Source organism: Salvelinus fontinalis, chromosome 31, assembly GCF_029448725.1.
Source record: "Salvelinus fontinalis isolate EN_2023a chromosome 31, ASM2944872v1, whole genome shotgun sequence".
NCBI classification, from domain to species: Eukaryota; Metazoa; Chordata; class Actinopteri; order Salmoniformes; family Salmonidae; genus Salvelinus; species Salvelinus fontinalis.
In genome coordinates, this window is record NC_074695.1 from 46,057,403 (window position 1) to 46,085,099 (window position 27,697).

General features: G+C 44.6%; 2 protein-coding genes and 1 pseudogene across 6 annotated transcripts; 2 read left to right on the forward strand and 1 right to left on the reverse strand.

The window, feature by feature from the left end:
- Positions 1–3,684: 3,684 nt before the first annotated feature.
- LOC129830387 (proteasome subunit alpha type-7-like) lies at positions 3,685–6,349 on the reverse strand. 2 transcript variants are annotated; one of them, XM_055892936.1, is made up of 8 exons: positions 6,259–6,349; positions 5,622–5,779; positions 5,346–5,472; positions 4,953–5,077; positions 4,733–4,855; positions 4,460–4,579; positions 4,272–4,334; positions 3,685–4,164 (listed from the first exon to the last, which is right to left on the reverse strand). In XM_055892936.1, the coding sequence occupies exons 2-8, from the start codon at positions 5,715–5,717 to the stop codon at positions 4,078–4,080; spliced, it is 741 nt and encodes a 246-aa protein (XP_055748911.1). In that variant the 5' UTR covers positions 5,718–5,779; positions 6,259–6,349; the 3' UTR covers positions 3,685–4,077. The 2 variants fall into 2 exon arrangements, with proteins under 2 accessions (XP_055748911.1, XP_055748912.1); XM_055892937.1 differs by having other exon boundaries at positions 5,622–5,733; positions 6,259–6,346.
- LOC129830386 (calcium-responsive transactivator-like) lies at positions 6,259–20,320 on the forward strand. Of its 4 annotated transcripts, none has more exons than XM_055892932.1 (11): positions 6,259–6,344; positions 7,456–7,532; positions 7,718–7,802; positions 7,969–8,116; positions 8,825–9,055; positions 13,702–13,875; positions 15,356–15,457; positions 16,056–16,148; positions 16,393–16,512; positions 16,782–16,974; positions 17,129–20,320. In XM_055892932.1, the coding sequence occupies exons 1-11, from the start codon at positions 6,276–6,278 to the stop codon at positions 17,253–17,255; spliced, it is 1,419 nt and encodes a 472-aa protein (XP_055748907.1). In that variant the 5' UTR covers positions 6,259–6,275; the 3' UTR covers positions 17,256–20,320. The 4 variants fall into 4 exon arrangements, with proteins under 4 accessions (XP_055748907.1, XP_055748909.1, XP_055748908.1 ...); XM_055892934.1 differs by having other exon boundaries at positions 16,782–16,909; positions 17,129–17,254; XM_055892933.1 differs by lacking the exon at positions 15,356–15,457.
- Positions 20,321–25,613: 5,293 nt separating this feature from the next.
- LOC129830391 (mitochondrial ribosome-associated GTPase 2-like) lies at positions 25,614–26,587 on the forward strand (annotated as a pseudogene).
- Positions 26,588–27,697: the final 1,110 nt, after the last annotated feature.

Genomic DNA, 27,697 nt, shown 5'->3' on the forward strand with positions numbered 1-27,697 from the left:
TCTTGCTGCTCATGGCTGGCTGACGGATCTTGCTGCTCATGGCTGGCTGACGGATCTGGCTGCTCATGGCTGGCTGACGGATCTGGCTGCTCATGGCTGGCTGACGGATCTTGCTGCTCATGGCTGGCTGACGGATCTGGCTGCTCATGGCTGGCGGAAGGCTCTGGCTGATCCTGTCCGGCGGAAGGCTCTGGCGGAAGGCTCTGGCTGATCCTGTCTGGCTGGCGGCTCTGGCTGATCCTGTCTGGCTGGCGGCTCTGGCTGATCCTGACTGGCTGGCGGCTCTGGCAGCTCCTGACTGGCTGGCGGCTCTGGCAGCTCCTGACTGGCTGGCGGCTCTGGCAGCTCCTGACTGGCTGGCGGTTCTGGAAGCTCCTGACTGGCTGGCGGTTCTGGAAGCTCCTGACTGGCGGACGGCTCTAGCGGCTCCTGACTGGCGGACGGCTCTAATGGCTCGGTACAGACGGGCGGCTCTGAAGGCTCGTGGCAGACGGGCGGCTCTGAAGGCTCGTGGCAGACGGATGGCTCAGATGGCGCTGGGCAGACGGATGGCTCAGACGGCGCTGGGCAGACGGATGGCTCAGACGGCGCTGGGCAGACGGATGGCTCAGACGGCGCTGGGCAGACGGATGGCTCAGACGGCGCTGGGCAGACGGATGGCTCAGACGGCGCTGGGCAGGCAGGCAGTGCAGGCAGCTCAGACGGCGCTGGGCAGACGAGCAGTGCAGGCGGCGTTGAGCAGATGAGCAGTGCAGGCAGTTCAGACGGCGCTGGGCAGGCAGCTCAGACGGCGCTGGACAGACGAGCAGTGCAGGCGGCGTTGAGCAGACGAGCAGTGCAGGCAGTTCAGACGGCGCTGGGCAGACGGATGGCTCAGATGGTGCTGGGTAGGCAGGCAGCTCAGACGGCGCTGGGCAGGCAGGCAGTGCAGGCAGCTCAGACGGCGCTGGGCAGACGAGCAGTGCAGGCGGCGTAGGGCAGACGGCCGACTGACTTGCTGAGGCGCACAGTAGGCCTGGTGCGTGGTGCCGGAACTGGTGGTACCGGACTGGAGACACGCACCTCAAAGCTAGTGCGGGGAGCAGGAACAGGGCACACTGGACTCTCAATGCGCACTATAGGCCTGGTGCGTGGTACCGGCACTGGTGGTACCGGGCTGAGGGCACGCACCTCAGGGCGAGTGCGGGGAGAAGGAACAGTGCGTACAGGGCTCTGGAGACGCACAGGAGGCTTGGTGCGTGGTGCCGGAACTGGAGGTACCGGGCTAAGGACACGCACCTTCAGGCTAGTGCGGGGAACAACAACAGGGCACACTGGACTCTCAATGCGCACTATAGGCCTGGTGCGTGGTACCGGCACTGGTGGTACCGGGCTGAGGGCACGCACATCATGGCGAGTACGGGGAGAAGGAACAGTGCGTACAGGGCTCTGGAGACGCACATGAGGCTTGGTACGTGGTGCCAGCACTGGTGGTACTAGGCTGGAGACACGCACCCCAGGGAGAGTGCATGGAGGAGAACCAGGGCTCTGAAGACGCACAGGAGGCTTGGTGCGTAGTGCCAGCACTGGTGGTATTGGGCTGGGAACACGTATCTCAGGGCTAGTGCGGGGAGCAGTAACAGGACGCACAGGACTCTGGAGACGCACAGGAGGCTTGGTGCGTGGTGTAGGCACTGTCTTAACCAGACGGCTAGCACGCACCTCAGGACGAGTATGGAGAGCTGTTCCCAGTGACATTAACTCACCAATACGTTCATTCGGACGGATGCCGTGCCTCATGCACCAAACCAGTACATCCCTCATATCTTTCTCCTTCAATTTCTCCATTAGCTCCTTTACTGTCTCTGCGTTACTCACCTCCAAATCCGCCCTCACCGGCTCCTTATGTAAAGCAGGAGGAGTTGGCTCAAGTCCCCTGACTGACCCAACTATATACCCCGAGAGCCCCCCCCCAAGAATTTTTTGGGTTTGACTTGCGGGCTTCCAGCCTTGTTTCCGTGCTGCCTCCTCATATCGCCGCCTCTCCGCTTTCGCTGCCTCCAGCTCCGCTTTGGGGCGGCGACACTCCTCTGGTTCTGCCCAGGGTCCTTCTCCGTCTAGGATTTCCTCCCATGTCCATTCCTCCTTGTACACCTGCTGCTGTCCGTTAACCCGCTGCTTGATCCTTCGGTGGTGGGTGGTTCTGTAACGCTTGTTCTCCTCCTCTTCGTCCGAAGAGGAGGAGTAGGGATCAGACCAAAATGCAGCGGGTTTTGAGAACATAATGAATTTATTCAACCACGAAGACGAACACGAAACACTTGGAATAATTACAAAATAACAAAACGAACGAAGACAGACCTGAAATAGAGAACTTACATATAACACGAAGAACTCACGAACAGGAATAGACTACAAACAAAACGCTACAGTCCCGTGTGGTACGAACATACAATACAGACACGGAAGACAACCACCCACAAACAAACAGTGTGAACACCCTAACTTTATATGGTTCCCAAACAGAGGAAATGACAAACACCTGTCTCTGATTGAGAACCATATAAGGCTAATTACCAATGGCCTAAACATAGAAACACAAAACATAGAATGCCCACCCCAACTCACGCCCTGACCAACTAAACACATACAAAAATAACAGACAACAGGTCAGGAACGTGACACACATGCAAACAAGCATACATACTATTTACATCTCCAGGAATCCCAAACAAACAAATCATATTTATAAATGAAACAACGAGTTTTAATTGCCTTTTTTGTTTTTCATTTTAGTTAAAGTAGTGCCATATTGTTTAAATTCATTTATAAAGTGAAAAAAGTTAGGTTTTGAATTCGACCATTTGCATTTGTGAATATGACATTTACCTAATATTATTAGCAGTTGAATCAAATATACTAAATCTTTATCAATGTCAGAATTTCTGAAATAAATCATTGTATCAAAACCATTCAATTGTACAACCTATCCTGTTTTCTTTGTAACAACGTTCTGTACGTCAATCCAAAGAATAAAATACATTTTGATTTGTTTAACACTTTTTTGGGTTACTACAGCACATGATTCCATGTGTTATTTCATAGTTTTAAGTCTTCACTATTATTCTACAATGTAGAAAATAGTAAAATAAAGAAAAATTCTTGAATGAGTAGGTGTTCTAAAACTTTTGACCGGTAGTGTATATATTATTTTGTTTTTGTACTTAACCAAAATATTACATTTTGTATTCCATTATTGTTCTCGCCATCATGAGGTGTTTTGTAATGAAGAAACATTGAGAATTTATTTTCACTCTCAGGTGCCCCACAACTGAATAAGTATATGATAAGTGCTTTATATATATTTTGTTGCCTGTGCTTTTCAACCTCTGCTGTATTCTGATAAATAGCGAGATGACATGCATACTTCCTAAACTATTCAAGGGATCAATCTGAAGATGAAACCGAGGGGAAAATACCTTCAGGTCATTTTTGTGTTCCAGGTAATGTAAATATGACTTATTAATATAATTATAAATAACTTAATTACAGACCAAATGTCTGCCAGAACTAATGAATTTCCATGTATTGGTTGGTTTTCTATAATTTTGAGCACAAGTGATGTTACAAATCTAACAAATGTGAAATTGCTGATTCACTTGTTCTTGTCAATTGTCTCTATTCAATGACAGTAACTGAACGGTGTGGTTTTAAATACAGATATTTATTCGTTGCAAGAATAAGGTGAAGTCTTATGTTTTCATATGGTCGATTAGGGCATATGGTCGATTCTCCATCCATTTCATTGGGACTCCCAGGATGGGAGTAGGTTTGTTTTAGCCCAAAACTAGTCTCGGGCACCCAGAACAGTCTCTCCCAGCACTACCATAGCCTACCCGAGTCAGCCAAACCAGAGCCCGGGGATTAGTCAAAACAAGTGTGGTAGTACTGGGCCAGAACAAAAATATGCCCTCCTTAGGAGTCCCTCCAGCATTGGATAGAGAAACGATGAGATAATTCATGTAAACAATGAGATTCCAGATGCAATATTGAAGATGGAGGAAGGCATGTTTGGTCATGACTTCAATCACAAAGTGTTCATGTTTTCTTCTTTTGTTTCTCTGCGTCCTCTTTTTCCTTTTCAATCGCCGTGACGTACTCCTCGATTTCCTCTTGGACCAGAATCTATTTACAGTGGGAAAGAGGTCGTTAAGGGGAGCATTTTAAGTTGCCTCATTACACAGGTGAGATCCTCTGACGGATTTGCGCAGGTGTCACGATTTCAAACGGACCTTCATCGATTCGTCCCGCTTCATAATGGCCAACTCAATGTTCTTTCCCCCTGACTGGACAACCTGTGAACACATGGAGCAAACCTTGAGACAGGGATATCTGAGATTTCAATCCTTAATAGCAGGTTGCTCGTGCAATGTCGTTGCTGCCAATCAAAAGTTTGGATCTAGACTGGCATAAACCTCACCTCAAGTAGCGCTCTGACGGCCAGTTTAATGGCGTCCGTATCGGACTCCATATGCTCCTCTTTATAGTTCTTCTCTAGAAACTCACGTACAGTTTTGGCAGATCTTCCAATGGCATTTGCCTATGTACACAACCACATTTAGGTTTTCACATTCTGCTCATATTTAATCGCATTGCAACTTGAGGTACATTGGGTAATTCATTGGGGGTGATGACAAACCTGTCAAAGCACCTTTAAATGATTCAGATGTATGGGTCAGAATTACACCCCTACCTTCCAGGCATGATATGTTCCTGAAGGGTCAGTTTGGTACAGATGGGGTGTTCCATCGAAGTCAAACCCCACAATGAGGGAGGAGATGCCAAAGGGCCTTCGCCCATTGCTTTGGGTGTAGCGCTGAAAGTGGGAATATGTAGAAATGATATATCTGCAGATGTGTATTGTACTGTAGTGTGTGTGTGTGTGTGTGTGTGTGTGTGTGTGTGTGTGGTACCTGTTTGATGCTGGAGATGAAGCGTGTGATGTACTCCACAGTCACAGGGTCTTCCACTGTTAGCCTGTGACTCTGACACTCCACCCGAGCCCTGTTAACAACAATCCTGGCATCTGCTGTCAACCCTGCAGGCCATGGGACAAGGAGATAAACTATGTTACACCAATTAAGCACCTCACCCAACAAGATGAACAAACAATCAAATTGCTCAATTTCAGCAGTAAAATTCATCATTCAAAGTAGGCCTACATGATCAAATATTGACGACATAAACTATACCATGCTAATTACATATTCGCAATCAACCACTTCACACCATCTGTGGCTTGGGTGTGCCTTATTGGTCCTATGTTGGTCGTCTTGCCTTATTGGTCATGTCCTACGGTAAGTTACCTGCAAAGGCCATGAAGACGTTGTCATCCAAGGCGCACATTTTGCGCACTGTTCTGTCATCTTGGAGCTTGGCGACGGTTTTCTTCTCCACTCCTAGCACAACGACGTTTTTTCCTCGCACTCCAACCTGTAAATGAATTAGGCCCAAGTGATACAGTTGCGCCCGTTGTAGCACATTTCGGGTCTGCTTCTATTGATAGGCTACATTTTGCATCGGCACAGACCAATTGTTTTGACCTCAATCAACACTGACAGAAATGAGATAGGACTACTTACAGCGGTTGAACCCTTTTTGACCGCCTCCTGTGCGTATTCCACCTGGAATAAGTGGCCATCAGGTGAGAACACTGTGATTGCACGATCGTAGCTCATCTTCCAAGCACTTCACCTGTAATGAAAAGCTGATTTCTGTGTCTCCTCGACTTGCCGACGCTCTTGAACAAAAGTGAAAGTAATCCGACTGAATGAAACAGCAAATTCAAGTTGAACACAGCGCCTCATCCGGAGTGTGCAACGGCCTTGATTTATTGCGGCCACCGTTGGTTTACGTTGGCGAGCGAGCGCATTGGATGTCGTGAATCAAAGAACACCCCTACTACTGTGAGAAATTATACTGTAGCCTATAGCTGACTGCACGGGTTATACCAACACATTACCGAGTGAGTCTCGAAAAAGACGATATTTTCATAGACATGATGGAATTCTGATCAACTCTCAATCTTAACAACAGAACCAAATGTAGAGTATCAATTTGCACCCAGGGGAATAGTGGTGTACTTAGAATGTATTTTCATTTCGGAGCAATCCAGGGGTTCACACACCCCTATTCTTTTCTGAACATGGAAAACCTAACTATGTTATACTGCACGCAAGATAATAGGCAAAATATTAGAATAAAAGGAGCGTTTCTTACTGTTTCCTTATATAACAATGTCGGTGGCATTTTCATCGGCGCGCCCAAGGAGCAAAGGGGAGGTGACACAACAAACGATACAAAAGGTAGGCTAACGCCATGTCTTTCTCTATTACGTCGTCTAACAGGAAATCTTTTATTCTGGTCGATTTGAGAGCGTGGATAGTCAGCCAGTGCCAACGGTGGGGAAGTAGTCAATACCAGCACATAACTGGTACAATCGAGCGAGCCAAACAAAGTGACGTGATCATAAGACGCTAATGAAAACACATGGACATTCATCAAAGGCTACTTTTTATTTGCGTTGTTACTGTCGTGCTCTTCGCTGAACAGTGTGGCTTTGAATGGGAGCCGACATAACGGCTACAATGTTATGCGTTAGAACAACAACACATGTTGTCTAATTATAGACTATAGCATCCGAGACAACAAAAAAATCTAGTTTGTCCCGAGTCCGACTGAATTTTTGCTTATTCTGGTGCATGCACTTCATGGGATTTTTTTGTTAACTGTTATTTTAGTGTGTTTTTTTTGTTGTTCTTTTTCTTTAAGCAACATTTTATCCTTTACAAAATACACTCCATATGATAGGCTATTGTTACAAAAAAAATAGTTGATAGCCAGCCGTGCCAAAGATGTGAGAAGACTAGCGAGAATTCTTTAGACAGACAGTGGTATGAGGCAGGTGCACTGGAATGAATGGATAGTCTGACAGTGGCAATGATGATGGAAGGTGGGGGCTTACGTGGAACATCATTGGACCTTTGTTTATCCTCGAAGGAACGGGGAAGACTCGTATTGGTGCTTGTCATATTGTTGAGGGTATTGAGAGCTCCTTCTTTGGATCGTAGCCTATAGAGGACAGATTCCCCTTTCTTGTACACTCGCTTTTTGTCACTGATGTCAGAGTGTTGTGATTGGCTGAAAATAATGGTAGACTTTTGGAGTTGCAGGAAGACAAACCATGGCTCCGCCCGACTTAAACAGCCTCTTCTGCCCGAGGCTCTTTCTGGCAACGTTAAATATACTCCAAGAAAAACAGCTGACCCAGATAATTTTGTTCAGAGAGTAGGAGGGGGGGGGGGGGGGGGTTACGTGAGCGCAAGTCTCGAGAATTCAGGACACTTTATTATAGTGTCATAACTCTGTTATAATAAGCTGCTCGCCTAACATGATTTTTTTTTTAATCTCCCCAAGATCCTGGATGAGAATCACCATCTGATACAATGCATCATGGATTACCAGAGCAAAGGGAAAACAGCAGAATGCACACAGTAGGAGTCACACCTGTCCTCATAGTGTTGTCACAGATGCATGTTACGTAGGTTACTAGAGTAGATGTGTACTTGTACGAATATGTGTTTCTAAGCATGAAGATAGTATATCGCAGTTTAATGATGGCCCTCGTGTTGAAGGCTCTTGTGATTAGTGATTAACCTGTCTTTCTGTGCTTTGACAGGTATCAGCAGATCCTTCACAGAAACCTAGTCTACCTGGCCACGATAGCGGATTCTAATCAGAACATGCAGTCACTGTTACCTGCAGTAAGTCTGTGTGGAGTTACGTAATACAATAGAGCCCCATGTTGGTCTTCTTCTCGCTCTCTCTCTCTCTCCCTCCCTTACCTGGCCTCAATAGCTGTTCTTTAACAGTAACACAGTTCCCAGAGCTGTAAATTCACATGTCTCTCCTCTCCTCCTGTTCTCTCAGCCTCCTACCCCTAACATGGGGAGTATAGGTGCTGGAGGAATTGGACAGAGCGGAGGCAGCGGGCCCCTACACTCCCAGAGTAACCTCAACGACACCATGACCCCTGGCCTGCCCCCTACCGCTATGATGCAGAGTCAGATGAGCAATGGTGAGACCTCCGTATCCACACACACACGCACACGCACGCACGCACGCACGCACGCACGCACGCACGCACGCACACACACACACACACACACACACACACACACACACACACACACACACACACACACACACACACACACACACACACACACACACTATCTGAATGCTCGCCTCTCTGCCAAACTGACTGTCTGCTGCATGTATGTCGTCTGTCTACCTCTCCTATGGCAGCACATTTGATCTCGTCCTCTGCTCTGTCCAGACATCATTCTATGATCCTATGGGTGCATCTCCATATTTTAAAGTGGCTTCCTCTTCTGCACTAATCCCTGAATACAGGATACTGTAAGTGGATGCTAACTGGGCATTTCATTCCATCTGTCCAGTTCTCTCACATCACTGCACATTAAGTAATGGAGACGAGGAGAGGAAGCCACTTCTTCAGACTGTTTAGATGCACCTCTTTGTATCCATACAGGTCTTTGTCCTCTTGTCCATTTATCACTCCACTAATTCTTCTCTCGTAGTCTCTCCGCATAATATACACGCCCTTGATTCAAAACGTCATTCTATGCCTACTGAGTCCTCCACAAGCCTCCTGTGGTGTAGCGATGAACTGGATGTGTTGCGTTGTCGTGGTGCCTGTGACCATGCTGGCACTGCGTGTGCCTGAGTGGCTGGCTGCTCTGACTGCTCTGTGTGTCGTTAGGCCCCAGCCACGCTCCCATGCAGCAGCAGGCGGGTCAGACACAGTCGGCTGGGACCTCGTCCACGTCCCTCAGCCTGCCAGCCAGCACCCACGGCTCAGCCTCCGGCTACAGCCACCCCGTGCCCCCCTCCTCCCAGGGCAGCATGGTCCAGGGCCTTGGCCCAGGCTACGGTTCTTCCTCTTCCTCTTCTACCTCCTCCCGCAGCAACCTCAACATGCAGTCTAACACAGGTGAGCCAGCCAGGTGCAGAGGAATCAGCGACAAGGGATCAGTGGCATAGGAATACATCATCAAAGCCAATGATATGAAATCGTTATTGGAAACACTATTCCTTTGGAAATACATAATTGCTAATTGCGCTATTCTATTTTGTTTTCTCCAGCGAGTCTTGTTGCTAAGTGCATTGGTAACGATTGTTGAGTCCACTCATTGCGTATTGTGATTGGCAGGAAGTGAGCAGGGAGGGTGAGAGGCCAGCCCCCACTAGAATAAGTGTCAGAGCTCTGGAAGGGAAAGGGGGATGATCAGGGAGGAAGGGAAGCAAGAGGGTTGAACATTAGAGGATAGAGCAGGGATTATCATCTTGATTCAGCCTCTGGCGATTTGTTTTCTTGAGCGGATGGTCGTGGGGCTGGAACATGACCGCGAGAAGCACAAACAGATATAATATTTGACCTAAACATAATAATATTAAACCTCGCTTACGTTTGTATATGATCACGTGTCTCTATTATGAGTGGCAATACTTGGGAACAGATGTTCAAAATTAAAATCACCTGGAGCTGATTTCCTGGTGTTTTTACAGTATTTTTTTGTCCCCCAAAAAAAACAATAATAAAAAAACACAACGATATACTGGATACTGAACAAAAATATAAAAGTGTTGGTCCCATGTTTCATGAGCTGAAATAAAATATCCCAAAAATGTTCCATACGCACAAAAAACTTGGCTCTCTCAATTTTTGTGCACAAATTTGTTTACATAGTCAGCATTTCTCCTTTGCCAGGTTAATCCATCAACCTGACAGGTATGGCATATCAATAAGCTTATTAAACAGCATGATCATTACACAGGTGCACCTGGTTCTGGGGACAATAAAATGCCACTCTAAAATGTGCAGTATTGTCACACAACGCAATGCCACTGATGTGTGCAATTGGCATGCTGACTGCAGGAATATCCACCAGAGCTGTTGCATGAGAATTTTATGCTAATTTCTCTACCATAAGTCGCTTCCAATGTCGTTTTAAAGAATTTGGCAGTATGTCCAACCGACCTCACAACCGCAGAGCCACGCCAGCCCAGGACTTCCACATCTGGCTTCGTCACCTGCGGGATGGTCTGAGACGAGCCACCCGGACAGTTGATTAAACTGTGGGTTTGCACAACCGAATAATTTCTGCACAAAGTGTCAGAAACCGTCTCAGGGAAACGCTTTTCTGTGCTCGTCATCTGCACCAGGTTCTTGACCTGACTGCAGTTAGGCGTCGTAACCGACTTCAGTGGGCAAATGCTCACCTTCGATGGCCACTTGCATGCTGGAGAAGTGTGCTCTTCACGGATGAAACCCAGTTTCAACTGTGCTGGGCAGATGGCAGCGTGTATGGCGTTGGGTGGGCGAACAGAGTGCCCCATAGTGGGGTTATGGTATGGGCAGGCATAAGCTACGGACAAAGAACACAATTGCATTTTATCGATGGCAATTTGAATGCACAGAGATACCGTGACGAGATCCTGGGGCACAATGTCGTGCCATTCATCTGCCGCCGTCACATGTTTCAGCATGATAATGCACTGCCCCATGTCGCAAGGATCTGTACACAATTCCTGGACGCTGAAAATGTCCCAGTTCTTCCATGGTCTGCGTACTCACCAGACATGTCACCCATTGAGCCTGTTTGGGATGCTCTGGATCGACGTGTACGACAGCGTGTTCCAGTTACCGCCAACATCCAGCAACTTCGCACAGCCATTAAAGAGGAGTGGGAAAATATTTCACAGGCCACAATCAACAGCCTGATCAACTCTATGCGAAGGAGATGTGTCACAGGCCACAATCAACAGCCTGATCAACTCTATGCGAAGGAGATGTGTCACAGGCCACAATCAACAGCCTGATCAACTCTATGCGAAGGAGATGTGTCGCCATCCATGAGGCAAATGGGGGTCACACCAGATACTGACTGGTTTCGTGATCCATGCCCCTACCTTTTTTTAAGGTATTCGTGACCTACAGATGCATATCTTTATTCCCAGTCATGAAATCCATAGATTAGGGCCATGTTAAATTATTTCAATTGACTTATCTTCTTATATGAACTGTAAATCTTTGAAATTGTTGCATTTATATTTTTGTTCAGTGTATAATTAAATTGTTTTGCTCAGAAAACTTGGGGGGCCAAAATCAGCCTGTGGGTCGCCAGTTTGCAAACCCTGTCTTAGAGTGATACAGTTAAAGTCGGAAGTTTACATACACCTTAGCCAAATACATTTAAACTCAGTTTTTCACAATTCCTGACATTTAATCCTGGTAAAAATTCCCTGTCTTAGGTCAGTTAGGATCACCACTTTATTTTAAGAATGTGAAATGTCAGAGTAATAGTAGAGATAATGATTTATTTCAGCATTTATTTCTTTCATCACATTCCCAGTGGGTCAAAAGTTTACATACACTCAATTAATATTTGGTAGCATTGCCTTTAAATTGTTTAACTTGGGTCAAATGTTTCGGGTAGCCTTCCACAAGCTTCCCACAATAAGTTGGGTGAATTTTGGCCCATTCCTCCTGGCAGAGCTGGTGCAACTGAGTCAGGTTTGTAGGCCTCCTTGCTCGCACACGCTTTTTCGGTTCTGCCCACAAATGTTCTATAGGATTGAGGTCAGGGCTTTGTGATGGCCACTCCAATACCTTGACTTTGTTGTTCTTAAGCCATTTTGCCACAACTTTGGAAGTTTTCATGGGTCGTTGTCCATTTGGCAGACCTATTTGTGACCAAGCTTTAACTTCCTGACTGATGTCTTGAGATGTTGCTTCAATGTGCACCAGTCCCTCCTGCAGCAAAGCACCCCCACAACATGATGCTGCCACCCCCGTGCTTCACGGTTGGGATGGTGTTCTTCGGCTTGCAAGCCTCCCCCTTTTTCCTCCAAACATAACGATGGTCATTATGGCCAAACAGTTCTATTTTTGTTTCGTCAGACCATCGGACATTTCTCCCAAAAGTACGATCTTTGTCCCCATGTACAGTTGCAAACCGTAGTCTCTCTTTTTTATGGTGGTTTTGGAGCAGTGGCTTCTGCCTTGCTGAGCGGCCTTCCAGGTTATGTTGATATAGGACTCGTTTTACTGTGGATATAGATACTTTTGTACCTGTTTCCTCCAGCATCTTCACAAGGTCCTTTGCTGTTGTTCTTGGATTGATTTGCACTTTTCACACCAAAGTACGTTCATCTCTAGGAGACGGAACGTGTCTCCTTCCTGAGAAGTATGACGGCTGCGTGGTCCCATGGTGTTTAAACTTGTGTACTATTGTTTGTACAGATGAACATGGTACCTTCAGGCGTTTGGAAGTTGCTCCCAAGGATGAACCAGACTTGTGGAGGTCTACCATTTTTTTCTGAGGTCTTGGCTGATTTCTTTGGATTTTCCCATGATGTCAAGCAAAGAGGCACTGAGTTTGAAGGTAGGCCTTGAAATACATCCACAGGTACACCTCCAATTGACTCAAATGATGTCAATTAGCCTATCAGAAGCTATCAAAAACCATGACATCATTTTCTGGAATTTTCCAAGCTGTTTAAAGGCACAGTCAACTTAGTGTGTGTAAACTTCTGACCAACTGGAATTGTCATACAGTGAATTAATCTGCCTGTAAACAATTATTGGAAGAATTAAAATTGGGTGAATTTTGGCCAATTGTGTCATGCACAAAGAATTGTGTCATGCACAAAGTAGATGTCCTAACCAACTTGCCAAAATTATATTTTGTTAACAAGAAATTTGTGGAGTGGTTGAAAAACAAGTTTTAATGACTCTAACCTAAGTGTATGTAAACTTCCGACTTCAACTGTACATGTGTAGTCTGGAGGTTGGGATTGAGGCTGTACTGTAGTGGTCCCTGTATCAGTAGGGCCTAGAGAAGGAGGGAGAGATAGGGAGGGAGGTCTGCTCTCCCAGGATTCTAGAAAATGAGGAATGTATTGATTTAGACAGGAGACAGGACATCGGTGGATGATTCACTGACCCAAGGAACGCCTGAAGGTATTCCACAGCTTTTCAACATCATTCTCGATAACCTCCTCTCTGCCCCCTCTGTTAGAAAACCTTCTCTAGTCTTTATACACTTGAACTTCACACTCCAAAACCTCTGAAACCTCTGCATTGTCCTATATGAACGACAGGAAGAACCAAACACATTCAGTTCATCAGACTGGTAGGCAGCCCCATTCTCCCCCTGGAGTCTAGTATTTGCTAGTCTAGCCCCAGTCACCTCCCTGCTTCAGGCTCTCCTCTCTTCTCCTGACCTGTAACCCTGACATGCAGCCCTGCAGCCCACCCTCGTCTCCCTGGTTGTCCATGTGTATTTATCTCTGTTTTATGCACTGACCCCTCTATTGCTTCTTTTCCATTTCCTCCAGAGCATTTTAAAGCCTCTCTCTCTCCCAGATTCTTCGAGTATTTGAAACAGACCCCCTCCCTTTCTGGCTACTCTCTGACCCCTCCCTTTTTTCTTTTTTTTTCTTCTTATGATTCTGCCTGTTTCTGTTCTGGTTATGTATGTTGTTGATGACAATGATGAAGATGTTGACATTGTCTGTGCGCGTTAATGTGTAAGATCTCTCCCCATAACGCCCCCCCCCCAACCCCCTTTTTAGTCTCCATGATGCACCAGCAGTCGGCCACACCTCATTACCCGTCATCCCAGACTGGTGGCGGACAGCAGCAGTACCAGGGTCAGCAGGCTGCTATGGGCATGTTGGGGCAGAGCGGGCAAGGCAACAACATGATGAGCCAGAGGCCCATGGGGACCTACCGACCCACACAGCAAGGTAGGTGACTATGGCTTTCTGTCTTTCTCCAGGCTGCTGCGGTTTGGCCATGGGCTGCAGATGCACTGTGGTTTATATGTGGAGAAAATGGCCGTGTGGTTCAGGGTGGAGATGATTACGAGAGGAACTCCTGCAGATGTAGCCACAGCGGATGCAGACGACGTGGACGTTGGCTGAAAGGTGGGGATGTTCATGGTTAGCAGGTGTTTAGGAGGTGGGAGCCTAAAAAACAGACTATGCTATTTATGGTGGATATAATCTGTCACGGATGCGTATACGTTACCATGGTATCGCAGGTACGTAGCCTAGAGGATCTCACCCATAGTAATGGCCTGCCTGTGACTTTAAGAGGCAGACTGAAGATTTATGGCTGTTGTAACTTGGGAGTCCCAGTCTCTGTAAATCCCTTTACCCATGGTGTCAGCGTGAGCCTAAAACGAGTCCCTAAACGTCCCCTTGTGTTTGGTGTGGGGCGTGGACTAGGCATGTACCTCACAGAGACTCGTCAGTAGCTCGTCTGTAGGATGTCTGAGAAAATGTCTCCAAGGGAAACAGAGGCCACTTGCCCTGGGTTGTTTGCTGTAGCTTACCTTGGTCTTATCCCAGCTTGTCCAGGTACGATCACTAGATCTTGTCCACAAGGACTCTATTGTTCCAGTGTATAGTTCATCACTGACAAAGGATATTTGTCAATGGGGAATTGAATCGTTTTCTTTTGCCCTGAAAGGTTATTTGTTCACTAGCTGTTGACTGCTGTGATAATGGTCCTTTTTGCATTACGTTATTGGATCAATATTTTGTAGGATATTAATATTTTGCGAGACTGTGAGTTGCTGTCTTGCAGATACAGCGATATTTCTAGCAATACTTCTGGCAACGGAAATAAATATATTTGGTTTCTGATTCAGTCGTTTGTGAAGGAATGGCATCTGGAGTTTCTGCACACCACCACCACAGCGTCTCCCATATGATTGGCCCGTCTGGGATTTCTAAAACCACTCTTATTGGTCCTTTCAGAAAGTCATATTTCATTTCATTCTCATAGGATTCTATAATTTTTCAGATCATGGTTTGGATAGGGCTGAACATTCTGAAATGAAAATGGACGTCATAATGATGCATTTTCTTCCCATGGCCAATTCACATTTCAGACAATGCCTCCTACACAATCATTTATTCAGTTTAAATCTACTAATAGGACCTCTTGAACTTGAGTCATTGAACTACAAAAAAGCTTCTCATTATGTAATTAGCACCCATAAGACACTACTTCTCTCACACACACACACACACACACACACACACACACACACACACACACACACACACACACACACACACACACACACACACACACACACACACACACACACCCCTCCAACTGCCAAAGCGCCCTGGTCCAGCCCCCTTTAATCACCAACACAGAGGCCCATTGGTCCGACCAGCTGATTAACCAATCCTGGTGTCGCCTGTCTTGCAGGATCTGCACCGCAGTACATGGGACAAGACGATTTCTACGGAGAGCAGTACGGACACACTCAGAGCTCCAGCGAGCCCATAAACCAGCAGTATTACTCTGATGGTAATCATTTAGAGCCTTGACCCTCACACACACAACCCCTCCAACACATACACACACCTCTCAGACATCTCAATCACACACACGCATACATGCCATCCCGTCTCAGTGTCATCCCACTGCCCTGTCTTCAAGTTATACTGCAGCGCTGAACTCCATATTCCAATCCTCTGGTTTCTTGTCTTTCCTTTCCCTTCGTGTGGGAGTTCAATGGGAGTCTTTTGTACGCTGGATTTTTGTGGAAGGATTATGATTTTGATGGCAAAGTGCTGAGTTTGGTCTTAGAACTGTTTCCTCCCGGTGTGCCTCTGTCAATAGTGTTCCCCTCTGGTGTGCTGAAATTTTAGATTTCCCATTTTTGAAAATCGTTTAGGGCAGAGCTCCAACTGATTCTAGCGTGTTTTTGTGTGCTTTGTGTGTTTGAGTGTCCGAGGCACTGCAAATGTCTGTTTGTGCTCTCGTCAACGTATGGGTGCACACATATGTATGTAAGCTTTTTACAAACTGTGGAAGGACCAAGCTCTCTACTGTAAATGTGTGAGGAGCCACATAGTTTTTTGGTAGATTGGTTTTGGCATGTGCTCATTCCTGCCCCCTCCAGGTCATGGGGAGTACTCCTACCAACAGTCATCCTACGGTGAACAGGGCTATGAGAGGTCCTTTGATGAGTCCTCACAGCACTACTACGAAGGAGGTATGTTCCCAAAACACACAGACTCATGCCTAATAAGCATAAAGGTTGTGAACTTGTGATAGTATTGTAGCTGCTAGCTATGTGCCACTGTAGGCCCAAATCTCAGACACCCAGAACTACAGTAAAATATTGCGTAATTGTGTCAGATGCTCGATTACTATTAATGTTACATGCATCTGTCCACGAGAGATTACAGTATAAAGGTAAGTCTTGAAGTAGTTAAATTGCTGCTCCCGACCCCCAGGCAACTCCCAGTATAGTCAGCAGCAGGCCCAGTACCAGCAGGGGTCAGGCCAGCAGCAACCCTTCAGCCAACAACAGTACCCCTCACAGCAGGGCTACAGCGGACAGCCACAGGGCTACGGTAAGGAACAGGCGCGCACACACACACACGCGCGCGCGCGCGCACACGCTTGCATGAACGCACAGACATACAGTGACAGACACATAGACATACATATGCCTATGTTTTGCTATGGACATATTGATGCTGCTGATAGTTGGGATTGTCGGGCTGGTTGGGAATTGAACATTCATATCAGGACATTTATTTTTTTAAAGATGACAATTGTTTCACCGTTACATCCGTCAGTGTGATTCAAGACTTGGTTGATTGACTGATTTGGTCTCCAGGTCCAGGTCAGGGTGCGCAGTCCCAGTACTCCCAGTACCAGCAGGGTCAGGGCCAGCAGTACAGCTCCTACCGCTCCTCCCAGGCTGCCTCTGGGGCACAGACACAGAGGCCCTACGCCTACGAACAGGTACAACTACAGCTACCCCCAACCCCACGTTTTGAGGAGGACTGTGCTGTCCAACAAAACATTGGGTAAATTGGGCAACTCACACCGCAAATTACCACAGTGGCGACGCCCATGGGTTGCTTTGAAGCATGAGAAAGTATTCATGAACAAAAGTATTCCCCATCTCATGCTGACCTGACATGACTAAAGATGTTTATTTTCTAACTCCCTCTCTTTTAGGGTCAATACGGAAACTACCAGCAATAAGGCACCACCTCCTGGGCAAACTGGTGGACAAGTTAGGCAAGGGAACAGTTCTGTGAATAACCCCCAACAGTCATGTGTAAACCAGTCTCTGAGTAAATGAGTTAGATTTATCTCTGAATCTTTTTAGGTTGCTGAGACACGGATTAGCAGGCTAGACTAAGTCAGCTTCATGTTCTGCTGGTTCACTATTTTCTGAGGACAGGTGAACTGGTTCAGGAGATCCTGCATGAAGCACCTCTCATCTCTGCTTTCTCTTCTTTTCCTCACCCTCTAAGATGATTTGAGTTATGGGGGTATCTGGTAACAAATCGGGGGACCCCTCAATAGCATTATTATATTAACGTTGGCACCCTCTTAAGCGTTGAAAAGACTCATATGTTTAATTCGAGCCTTGCCTTTAAATGACTTCCTTTTTTGGTCTCTGTCCTCGCTATCAACCTCTGTCTGGTTCTCTCACCCTACTTTTCTGTCTGTCTTTCACAGGGTGCACAATACAAGTGCTGTCCTCTGTCTAAGATTGTCATTTAAAATGCGCCCAGGTCACAAAAAAAGAATGTTTGGTCATACATTCAGCATCTTTTATTCAGTGTAAAGCTTAACTTGATTTGAGGTGAAAATGGGACTTGTCGGTAGTGTTCAAATACAACTTGTCAGGATGTATTTGAAACTGTGAAGTTGTGTAGATCGGTGTGCGGTGTTACCGCCTGTTCAGTGTTACCACTCTGTCTGTGTATGAAGAGCAAATGTTTGAGTGAGGTTATAGGCACAATAGCTGGTGGATTGACAAGAGAGTGCAACTATCAACAACCATCATAATATTACAGGTAATATGTACAATTCATTTCCATGATCAATCCTTTTTTGTTAATTCTTTAATTTTGTCTGATTGCATATATATTTTTTAACTAAGCATTTTTTTTTATTAAGCAAAAGTATTTGTAGATTTTTATATGTTGGGACTTTTCCCATGCTATATTTACACTGAACAAAAATATAAACGCAACAATTTCAAAGATTTTCCTGAGTTACAGTTCATATAAGGAACAGTCAATTGAATTGAATTCATTAGGCCCTAATCTATGGATTTCACATTACTGGGAATACAGATATGATTCTGTTGGTCACAGATAACTTTGAAAAAAAGGGAGGGGCATGGATCAATTATGTTCATTGTTCGTAGCTTATGCCTGCCATAACCCCATAGCCACCATGTGGCACTCTGTTCACAATGCTGCCATCAGCAAACTGCTTGCCTACACGATGCCATCCACGCTGTCTGCCATCAGCCCTGTACAGTTGAAACCAGGATTCATCCATCAAGAGCACACTTCTCCAGCGTGCCAGTGGCCATCAAAAGGTGAGCATTTGCCCACCGAAGTCGTTTAAGACGCCGAAATGTAGTCAGATCAAGACCCTAGTGAGGACGATGAGTACGCAAATGAGCTTCCCTGAGACAGTTTCTGACAGTTTGTGCAGACATTCTTTGGTTGTGCAAACCCACAGTTTCATCAGCTGTCCAAGTTGTTGGTCTTGGACGATCCGGCAGGTGATGAAGCCGAATGTGGAGGACCGTTGGCGTGGTTACACGTGATCTGCGGTTGAGAGGCTGGTTGGATTGCCAAATTCTCTCAAACAATGTTGGAGGCAGCTTATGGTAGAGAAATTAACTTTCAACTCTCTGCAAACAGCTCTGGTGGACATTCCTGCAGTCAGCATGCCAATTGCACGTTCTCTCAACTTGAGACATCTGTGGCATTGTGTTGTGTGACAACTGCACATTTTAGTGGCCTTTTATTGTCCCCACCACAAGGTGCACCTGTATAATGATCTTGCTGTTTAATCAGCTTCTTAATATGCCACACCTGTCAGATGGATGGTTTATCTTGGCAAATGAGAAATGCTCACTAACAGGGATGTAAACACGTGTGCACAACATTTGAGCTTTTTGTGTGCATGGAACATTTCTTGGATCTTTTATTTCAGCTCATGAAACACGGGACCAACATTTTACATTGCGTTTACATTTTTGTTCGGTATATTTATTTATCAATGTACAATTTCTTTTTTCAGATGTTAAAATTGTTCTATGTCTCATTCTCTGTAATGCACTTTTACTTATCGTAGTTGATTATAAGAAATGATTTCCAAACAGCCAAAGTAAAGTAACACACAGGGAGAGGATTTTAGAATGTTCTTAGCAATCAGCACAACACTTTTTCAATACGTGCAATACAGTCAGTCACTGGAGCAGAGGATGAGATTATCAGTAGGCTTGATAATGGACTTTAAATGACTTGCTGTGTGTTACCACACACTATTGAGTCTATAGCCTATTAGGGTACAACAATGAAAAGTCTTAGCCTTCTATCTAGTTGAGTACATAATCCAAAGTATTATTTTTTGCCAATTGTGTTTGGGGTTTGCTTCAACTGTCTTAACCCATATAGAGGGAAGTTTTGTAAAGTATTACATTCTAACCAATGTGATGTAGTCTTGGCCTATGCGTGTTGAGTGCATATGGCATACATGTTCGGTGTATGTTTACAGAAACAAAACAAGTTTGCCATTTGTCTTACTCAATTTACTTTATTCGAAGTGATCCTAGATCAAGTGTTGGTTGGTAAGTCCTTAGGAGTGTTATAGAAGACAAGTTTGTCCCACAAACACACTTGCCTTATAATTTCTATGACAGTGTACAATATGTAAAGATATGTTGTGGTTGTCTTTATTTACCTCAAACGATTTGATCATTTTAGGAAAATCATGGTTTGGTTTGTTGTATACGTATATCCCCTGTAATACTCCTAGTAATGTCAGACTGGAACTTTACTATAAAATTCTGAAAGGGGGACAGCACAACTCATTACACTTGTACGTTGCCAATAAAGTGGGATATCTGAGGTACCTGGCTGTCAAACAGCTCAATAACTGTATGTTAACTCAACTACAGTGACAATCATAGGCATCTTTAGACTGCATAATATATAATTGTATTAATTTCCTGTGAATTGGATATGTACTGTTTTGCTTATAATGCAATACATTGCGTGTGCGTGACAGAATAAAGGGTTTGTTTGTGCATAACCAAATATGAATGTTTAATTGATTGTTCATCTTCGTCTTTTGTTACTGTTTAATATGTAAAATAAATTTACTTTCACCTTGTTTTGTATCTGTCTTGTATGAAGCGAAGTTCCATTACACGACCCATGCTTTGACTTTATATGCTTTTTGAACCCCGGTAGCTACCGTAGCTAGCTCGCAGCTTGAAGTGAAGTTGTTGTACCAAACAGTTAGCGTTGATATAAAAGCTTCACGTTTGTTTAGCGTTGTTAGATTGCGAGATTTTGTAAAATATCTAGAGATAGATGGACATTTTTTTTTGCCGATTTAATTAGTAGGCTTGTCGAAAGTGACTTGTCTAGCTAACGTTAGCTCATAGCCACAGTCTGCGAGCTACGTTAGCTAGCTAACTAACACATCATCCTGCTATACATTATGCTACACATTATCCTGCTATAGTAACGTTACTTTTAGCTAGTTAACGAGGTCAGGGCGACACTTCTGGCTGTCTCCCTTTGACATGACATTCACTATTTTGCAATGGTAACTATATTGACAAAGGTTCAGAGCCGAAGATGGCTTGTCCAAGAGATAAGCCGAATATTTGCACACGTTTGCTTTAGTAACGAGGTGAAGGGCAGCCGGTTGACGGGGCTCAGAAGCCACTTGGCAGCACAGAGGAAAACAACTGGAATCAGGAATGTCCTGTGCACTTAGAGGAAATCCCCAAAAGAAAGAACTGTCAGGAAAAAAAACCCTGGTATGTTTTAATGTGATAAAGCTCGATTAGCTATCCCCTGTCCTCGGCTCACTAAGAAAATGTGCACTGCACAACATGGTTGTTTACATTGCCAAGTAATGTGCTTTCGAAAGTATTCAGACCCTTTGACCACATTTTGTTACGTTATAGCCTTATTCTAAAATTGATTAAATAAAACATTTTCCTCAATCAATCTACTAACAATACCCCATAATGACAACAGGTTTTTTGAAATTTTTGCGAATGTATTACCAATTTTAAAAAACATACCCTATTTACGTAAGTATTCAGACCCTTTGCTATGAGACTCGAAATTCAGCTCAGGTACATCCTGTTACCATTGAACAACCTTCAGATGTTTGTACAACTTGATTTGAGTCCAAATTCAATTGATTGGACATGATTTGGAAAGTCACACACCTGTCTATATAATGTCCCACAGTTGACAGTGCATGTCAGAGCAAAAACCAAGCCATGAGGTACAAGTAATTGTCCTTAGAGCCCTGAGACAGGATTGTCTCGAGTCACAGATCTGGGGAAGGGTACCAAAACATTGATGCCGCATTGATCCAACCTGAAAGAGCTTGAGAGGATCTGCAGAAAAGAATAGGAGAAACTCTCCAAATACAGATGTGCCAAGCTTGTAGCGTCATAGCCAAGAAGACTCGAGGCTGTAATCGCTGGCAAAGGTGCTTCAATAAAGTACTGAGTAAAGGGTCTGAATACTTACAGTACCAGTCAAAAGTTTGGACACCTACTCATTCACGTTTTTTTTTTAAATTATTTTTGTTTTACTATTGTCTACATTGTAGAATAATAGTGAAGACATCAAAACTATGAAATAACACATGGAATCATGTAGTAACCAAAAAAGTGTTAAACAAATCAAAATATATTTTAGATTCTTCAAAGTAGCCACCCTTTGTCTTGATGACAGCTTTGCACACTCTTGGCAAGGGCCGTGATTCTCTCATCCAGTTTCACCTGGAATGCTTTTCCAACAGTCTAGAAGGAGTTCCAACATATGCTGAGCACTTGTTGGCTGCTTTTCCTTCACTCTGAGGTCCAAATCATCCCAAACCATTTCAATTTGGTTGAGGTCAGGCGATTGTGGAGGCCAGGTAATCTGATGCAGCACTCCATCACTCTCTTTATTGGACAAATAGCCCTTACACAGCCTGGAGGTTGAAAAACAAATGATAGTCTCACTAAGTGCAAACCAGATGGGATGGCGTATCGCTGCAGAATGCTGTGATAACCATGCTGGTTAAGTGTGCCTTGAATTCTAAATAAATCACAGACGGTGTCACCAGCAAAACAAACAACACACCTCCTCCTCCATGCTTCATGGTGGGGACCGCACATGCGGAGATCATCCGTTCACCTACTCTGCGTCTTACAAAGACACGGCGGTTGGAACCAAAAATCTCTAAATTGGACTCCTCAGATCAAAGGACAGATTTCCACCGGTCTAATGTCCATTGCTCTGGTTTCTTGGCCCAAGCAAGTCTCTTCTTGTTATTGGTGCCCTTTAGTAGTGTTTTTTTTTGCAGCAATTTGATCTTGAAAGCCTGATTTCATGCAGTCTCTTCTGAACAGTTGATGTTGTGATGTATCTGTTACTTGAACTCTGTGAAGCATTTATTTGGGCTGCAATCAGAGGCTGGTAACTCTAATGAAATTATCCTCTGCAGCAGAGGTAACTCTGGGTCTTCCTTTCCTGTGGTGGTCCTCGGGAGAGACAGTTTCTTCATAGCGCTGGATGGTTTTTGAGACTGCACTTGAAGGAACTTTGCACTTGACTGAGCTTCATGTAATGATGGACTCGTTTCTCTTTGATTATTTGAGTTGTTCTTGCCATAATATGGACTTGGTCTTTTTCCAAATAGGGCTATCTTCTGTATACCCCCTACCTTGTCACAACACAACTGATTGGCTCAAACGGAAATAGGAAATAAATTCCACAAATGAACTTTTAAGAAGGCACACCTGTTAATTGAAATACATTCCAGGTGAAGCTGGTTGAGAGAATGCCAAGAGTGTGCAAAGCTGTCATCAAGGCGGCTACTTTGAAGAATATTTTGATTTGTTTAACACTTTTTTGGTTACTACATGATTCCATATGTTTTATTTCATATTTTTGATATCTTCACTTTTATTCTACAATGTAGAAAATTGTAAAACAAAAATGGAATGGGTAGATGTGTCCAAACTTTTGACTGAAATTAAGTTTGCTACAATTTCTAAAAACCTGTTTTTGCTTTATCGTTATGGGGTATTGTGTGTAGATTCATGAAGGGGGGGAAAACTATTTTATTAATTTTAGAATAAGGCTATAATGTAACAAAATGTGAAAAAAGTAATGCGGTCTGAATGCTTTCCGATTATACTATAGCTAGATAGGTTACAATGCCTATCCACTAGTTTTTCTGCACTTTGGAGAAATCTGGACAAGGCTTACTTGTTCCTTCATGCATTCAAATCAGTGTTCATTTTTGCATTAAAAAAAAGTGGTCTAGTCTTAATCATTTTGACTAAAATATCATTGTCTTAGTTGCATTTTTTGTCATTTGAATAATGATTTGGTCGATTTAATGTCAGAATAAGAAACAGTGGGCCATTTTAGTCAACTAAATGCCCTTTCATTTTTAGTCACATCACATTTGTATTGCCTCATTAACCTATAGTAAACATAAATCACTGTCTTCCATGTACACAAACATACATAGACTTGTCCTACCAACGTATTCTTCTGCGTAACATCCAATTTTCTTGCCAACAGCAGAAATATGACAAACATACACTACCGGTCAAAAGTTTTAGAACACCTACTCATTCAAGGGTTTTCCTTGATTTTTACTATTTTCCACATTGTAGAATAATAGTGAAGACATCAAAACTATGAAATAATACATATGGAATCATGTAACCAAAAAAGTGTTAAACAAATCTAAATATATTTTATGTTTGAGATTCTTCAAATAGCGTCCCTTTGCCTTGATGACGGCTTTGCACACTCTTGGCAAGGGCCGTGATATGCTTTATGAATGTAAAATGCGGCTCACCAATGCGCGATGGAAAGAAAAAAAGTGAGTGCTGGTATTATGGATAATATCTTTTGAACGGTAATGCCTAGAATCAAGCCGTTTTCTCTGAGGAAAAGAGGGAGACCTGGCTAGTACGTTAATTACAGAACCTGTCTATGAAATGCAGTGGGAAAAGTGTGAGGGTTGAGTGAGACTACAAATTCAAAAACGTTTCTATACTCAAGGGAGAGAAAAACATAGCTAGACTGTTATTTTACTATTAAACTTAATGCTGCTGCTATTGTTTTTCATTTAGTTAAGCAGCTTGTGTTTCTTAACCAGGCAAAGGGTATCTAACTAGAAGGCTGGTGGTGACTGGTTAGTTACGTTGAATATGTGTATGATCGGAGGCGAAGCGGAGCCTATCAGCCTGTCTGCCCACCCACACTCATCGCTTACTCCCCCGCAGCTGACAAGCTGATGTAGGCTCGGCTGTGTGTGGCGGGTCCTTCACACTGCTTAACAGAACTGAGCTGTGCTTCTGTGCTGCCAATATTCATTGTGCTTATCACTCAAAGCTCTCAATCTCTCCAAAAACTCTTGTCCAGTCCATTTAGTAGTGAGATTTTAGTCACAGATCATTTCGTCTTGTCTCGTTTTAGTCAACTGAAATATATATTTTTCTGGGTCAATTTAGTCAGTTCTAGTCTCGTCAATTGCCACTGAAAAATAGGTGTGTAATTAATATTTGAGTCACTTATTGTTGACGAAGTGAACACTGACTCAAATAAGGATAAGCAAATATTGATTAGACTATAAGATGTGACAATGATATTAGCTTAGTTAAGTTTTCAAGAGGGTGCAAGTGGGATATGATTTTAGAATGCAGGTAGATGCCTTTAAGCTCTCACTCTATTTCGACTCGCCACTTTGTGGACCACCGCAATGAGAAGCTACTGGCTGGAGCAGGTGGGAAAGGGGCCTGCACCTTCCATAGTGAGCCCCGGAAAGAGTGGGGTGGACCGGACGGAGGGAACATCATCAAAAGTGGGTGAGAGACACGGTCACTCTCAACAGTGTTGCACTTTTCTCAAACCGACCTGGTTATACATTGTTTATAATCTGGTTAAAAAGTCTTGATCTTCTGAGAAGCTTTCGTTGACCTATTCAGATCGACGAAATCCACAATTGGCCTAAAATTTGAAACAATGATAGAATGAGGCTGAAGAACATTTTTAATCGGCAGGGATATTTTAACCAGGACATTGGAGAAAGGTTTCGTATGCTTACATCAAGTCCTATTTCCGTCTATCTGCTATTTGCGCCAGTCGAACGACAGGTGAAATGCCTGGCGCAGTTCACCCTCATTTACAAAGGAGGTGAGGGCCACTCAGGAGGCTGTAAGAACTGCTACGGACGCAACGCCAGCACAACCTACATCGCTGTGCGTTAGTACTCATGGCTACGGCCGGGGTGTTACTTTGAATTAGGGGCTTTTGTATGAACATTGATTTGAATTACTTTAATACCAAATACCGTAATGCTGACTATAATAAAGTGAAGGTCAAACTGAATGTTGTGTGTGGTGTTTTGGATCCATGCAGGTGCCAGTGGCCACGGTGGTGAAGGAGCAGGGGAGACTATGGCAGACCTCTCCCAGCATTGCCAGGAGTACGTGGCTGTGTTTGGAGGGGCGGGGGAAAAGGGGAACCGAGCTTTCTGTCCAATGAGAGCCATGCCCCAATGATGGCCACCCCGGGAGAGAGAGGCCAGGAGAGTTGTCCTCCAGCTGGAGCTGCGTACCGTGGCCCATGCCGGACTGGTGAGACATGGGAGTGGGGCTCACTCTCCTCCGACTAGGTCTATGTTATGATAATGTGGGCTGGTTACAATAAAATTGTGGACGTATAAATGGGATGTTACTTGATACCACAGAAATGTATAACATTTTCTTACATTTACATGTTAGTGTGTGTTTTTTCCACTTCAGGTTGGGTTTCCCAATGCAGGGACATCATCTCTGCTGTGGGCCATCTCCAATGCCAGGCCTGCTGTGGCTGCCTACCCCTTCACAACCCTCAACCCCACGTGGGCATTGTTAAGTACAGGGACCATGAGCAAGTGGCAGGTAATGGAGTTTGTCCTACTGTTGTATACTATGTTGGGCACAGAGGTTGATCATGCAGTTTACCATCCCTCCCTTTCCCCAATGTCTGGTGGCTGACATCCCTGGTATCATCCATGGGGCCCATCTGAACCGAGGCCTAGGGATCTCCTTCCTGCGCCACGCTGAGTGCTGTCACTTCCTGCTTCCTGTCACTTCCTTGTCCTGGACCTGTCCTCCCCAGAACCCTGGACCCAGCTCCAGCACCTGCGTTTCGAGCTGGACCAGTACGAGCCGGACTCTCCCACTGGCCCTATGTTATCGTGGCCAACAAAATGGACCTGCCTGGGGCTCGGGGGAAAATGGACGCCCTCAGGGGCCACATGGCCCAAAGGGTGATCCCTGTGTCAGCCCTCACAGGCCAGAACACAGAGGAGCTGATAATTCACCTCAGGGAGCTGTATGATGTCTACCTGTAGACCCAGGGACAGGGCAGTGGGGAGGAAAAGCCCACCAGGTTGTAGGTCTGCCAGGGAAGAGGAGTGAAAGACGTCCATGCCTTTTCCTCACTGTTTAGCACCTACCAAATGTAGTTTGTTCATATTATAGGACTAAAGAAATATTTATATAACTGTGAAATATGGTATTTATTTATGATTTAATGTGTTTAATTTAACTTGATTCTGCATTGTTTTATTTAAACAATGCACTATACTCATACTTATCACAACATTACAGGGGTCAGTGCTGATGTTATTGTGATGTCAAATTTACTTCAGGATTTTCCCTTATAATATCAACATCACACATTTAACCTTTAGGATGTCGAGAAACACACTCCAATAAAAAATGCAAGTACTGGTACGTGTTGGACGAGCCTTAGGTGGAATCCTTGGGACGTCTAACTCTGACGTGTCCCCGTTGAAGATTACATGTAAAACAGTTAAGGTAAGGGTAGGGTAAGGTCGTCCCAAGGATTCCACTTAGCATTTGCCGTTAGACACTTGGTCTCAGCTATCAACTTCTATTTTAACAACATTTTCAGAGCAAGAAATCAGGAATTCTCAGTGACACTTCTGTCACCCTCGCTAAAGGATTTTTCGATGTATTTTTTGGTTAAAAAAAACAACAGTGTGTGTTTGGGCTGACTTTTGACCTCTGTGCCCGGGGTCACACCATGGGTCACACACAGTAGTGGATGTTTACTGTGTGCTGCTGCTGACTGGACTTCCAGAGGGCAGTGAGAGCGAGCAGGTCAGGCAGTTAGATGAGCAGTCAGGGCTGGCACACCATGGCTGCATTTCATTCCACAAAACGTTTTCCTTCCCCCTGTCCTTGTTTACTCCCCTCTACCGATAGAATAGAACTGGGCAGACACGCCATCAAGCATGTTACGTTTCATATGGTATGTAGTAATTTGTGGATGTCCTTGACCCATTTCGTATTATATGTTACGAATTACAATTCATATTATATGTTACGAATTTGTAAAACGTACACTATGGTACAAATTGGCGAAAGGTATGATATGTTAAGGAATCCTATGGAGGTGGCTAACGTCAGTGAAGCTATGATTAAGTTTCGGGGTT

What these genes read in the sequence shown, in the direction of transcription:
- LOC129830386 (XM_055892932.1), top strand. Translation starts at nt 6,276, where the DNA reads ATGTCGGTGGCATTTTCATCGGCGCGCCCAAGGAGCAAAGGGGAGGTG. An exon ending in TGCAGTCACTGTTACCTGCA is followed by an intron (nt 7,803 to 7,968) that starts GTAAGTCTGTGT and finishes CTGTTCTCTCAG; the next exon opens with CCTCCTACCCCTAACATGGG. An exon ending in GCAGAGTCAGATGAGCAATG is followed by an intron (nt 8,117 to 8,824) that starts GTGAGACCTCCG and finishes GTGTGTCGTTAG; the next exon opens with GCCCCAGCCACGCTCCCATG.
- LOC129830387 (XM_055892936.1), bottom strand. Translation starts at nt 5,717, where the DNA reads ATGAGCTACGATCGTGCAATCACAGTGTTCTCACCTGATGGCCACTTA. An exon ending in TCATCTCCAGCATCAAACAG is followed by an intron (nt 4,856 to 4,952) that starts GTACCACACACA and finishes TCCCACTTTCAG; the next exon opens with CGCTACACCCAAAGCAATGG. An exon ending in GAACATATCATGCCTGGAAG is followed by an intron (nt 4,580 to 4,732) that starts GTAGGGGTGTAA and finishes TTGTGTACATAG; the next exon opens with GCAAATGCCATTGGAAGATC.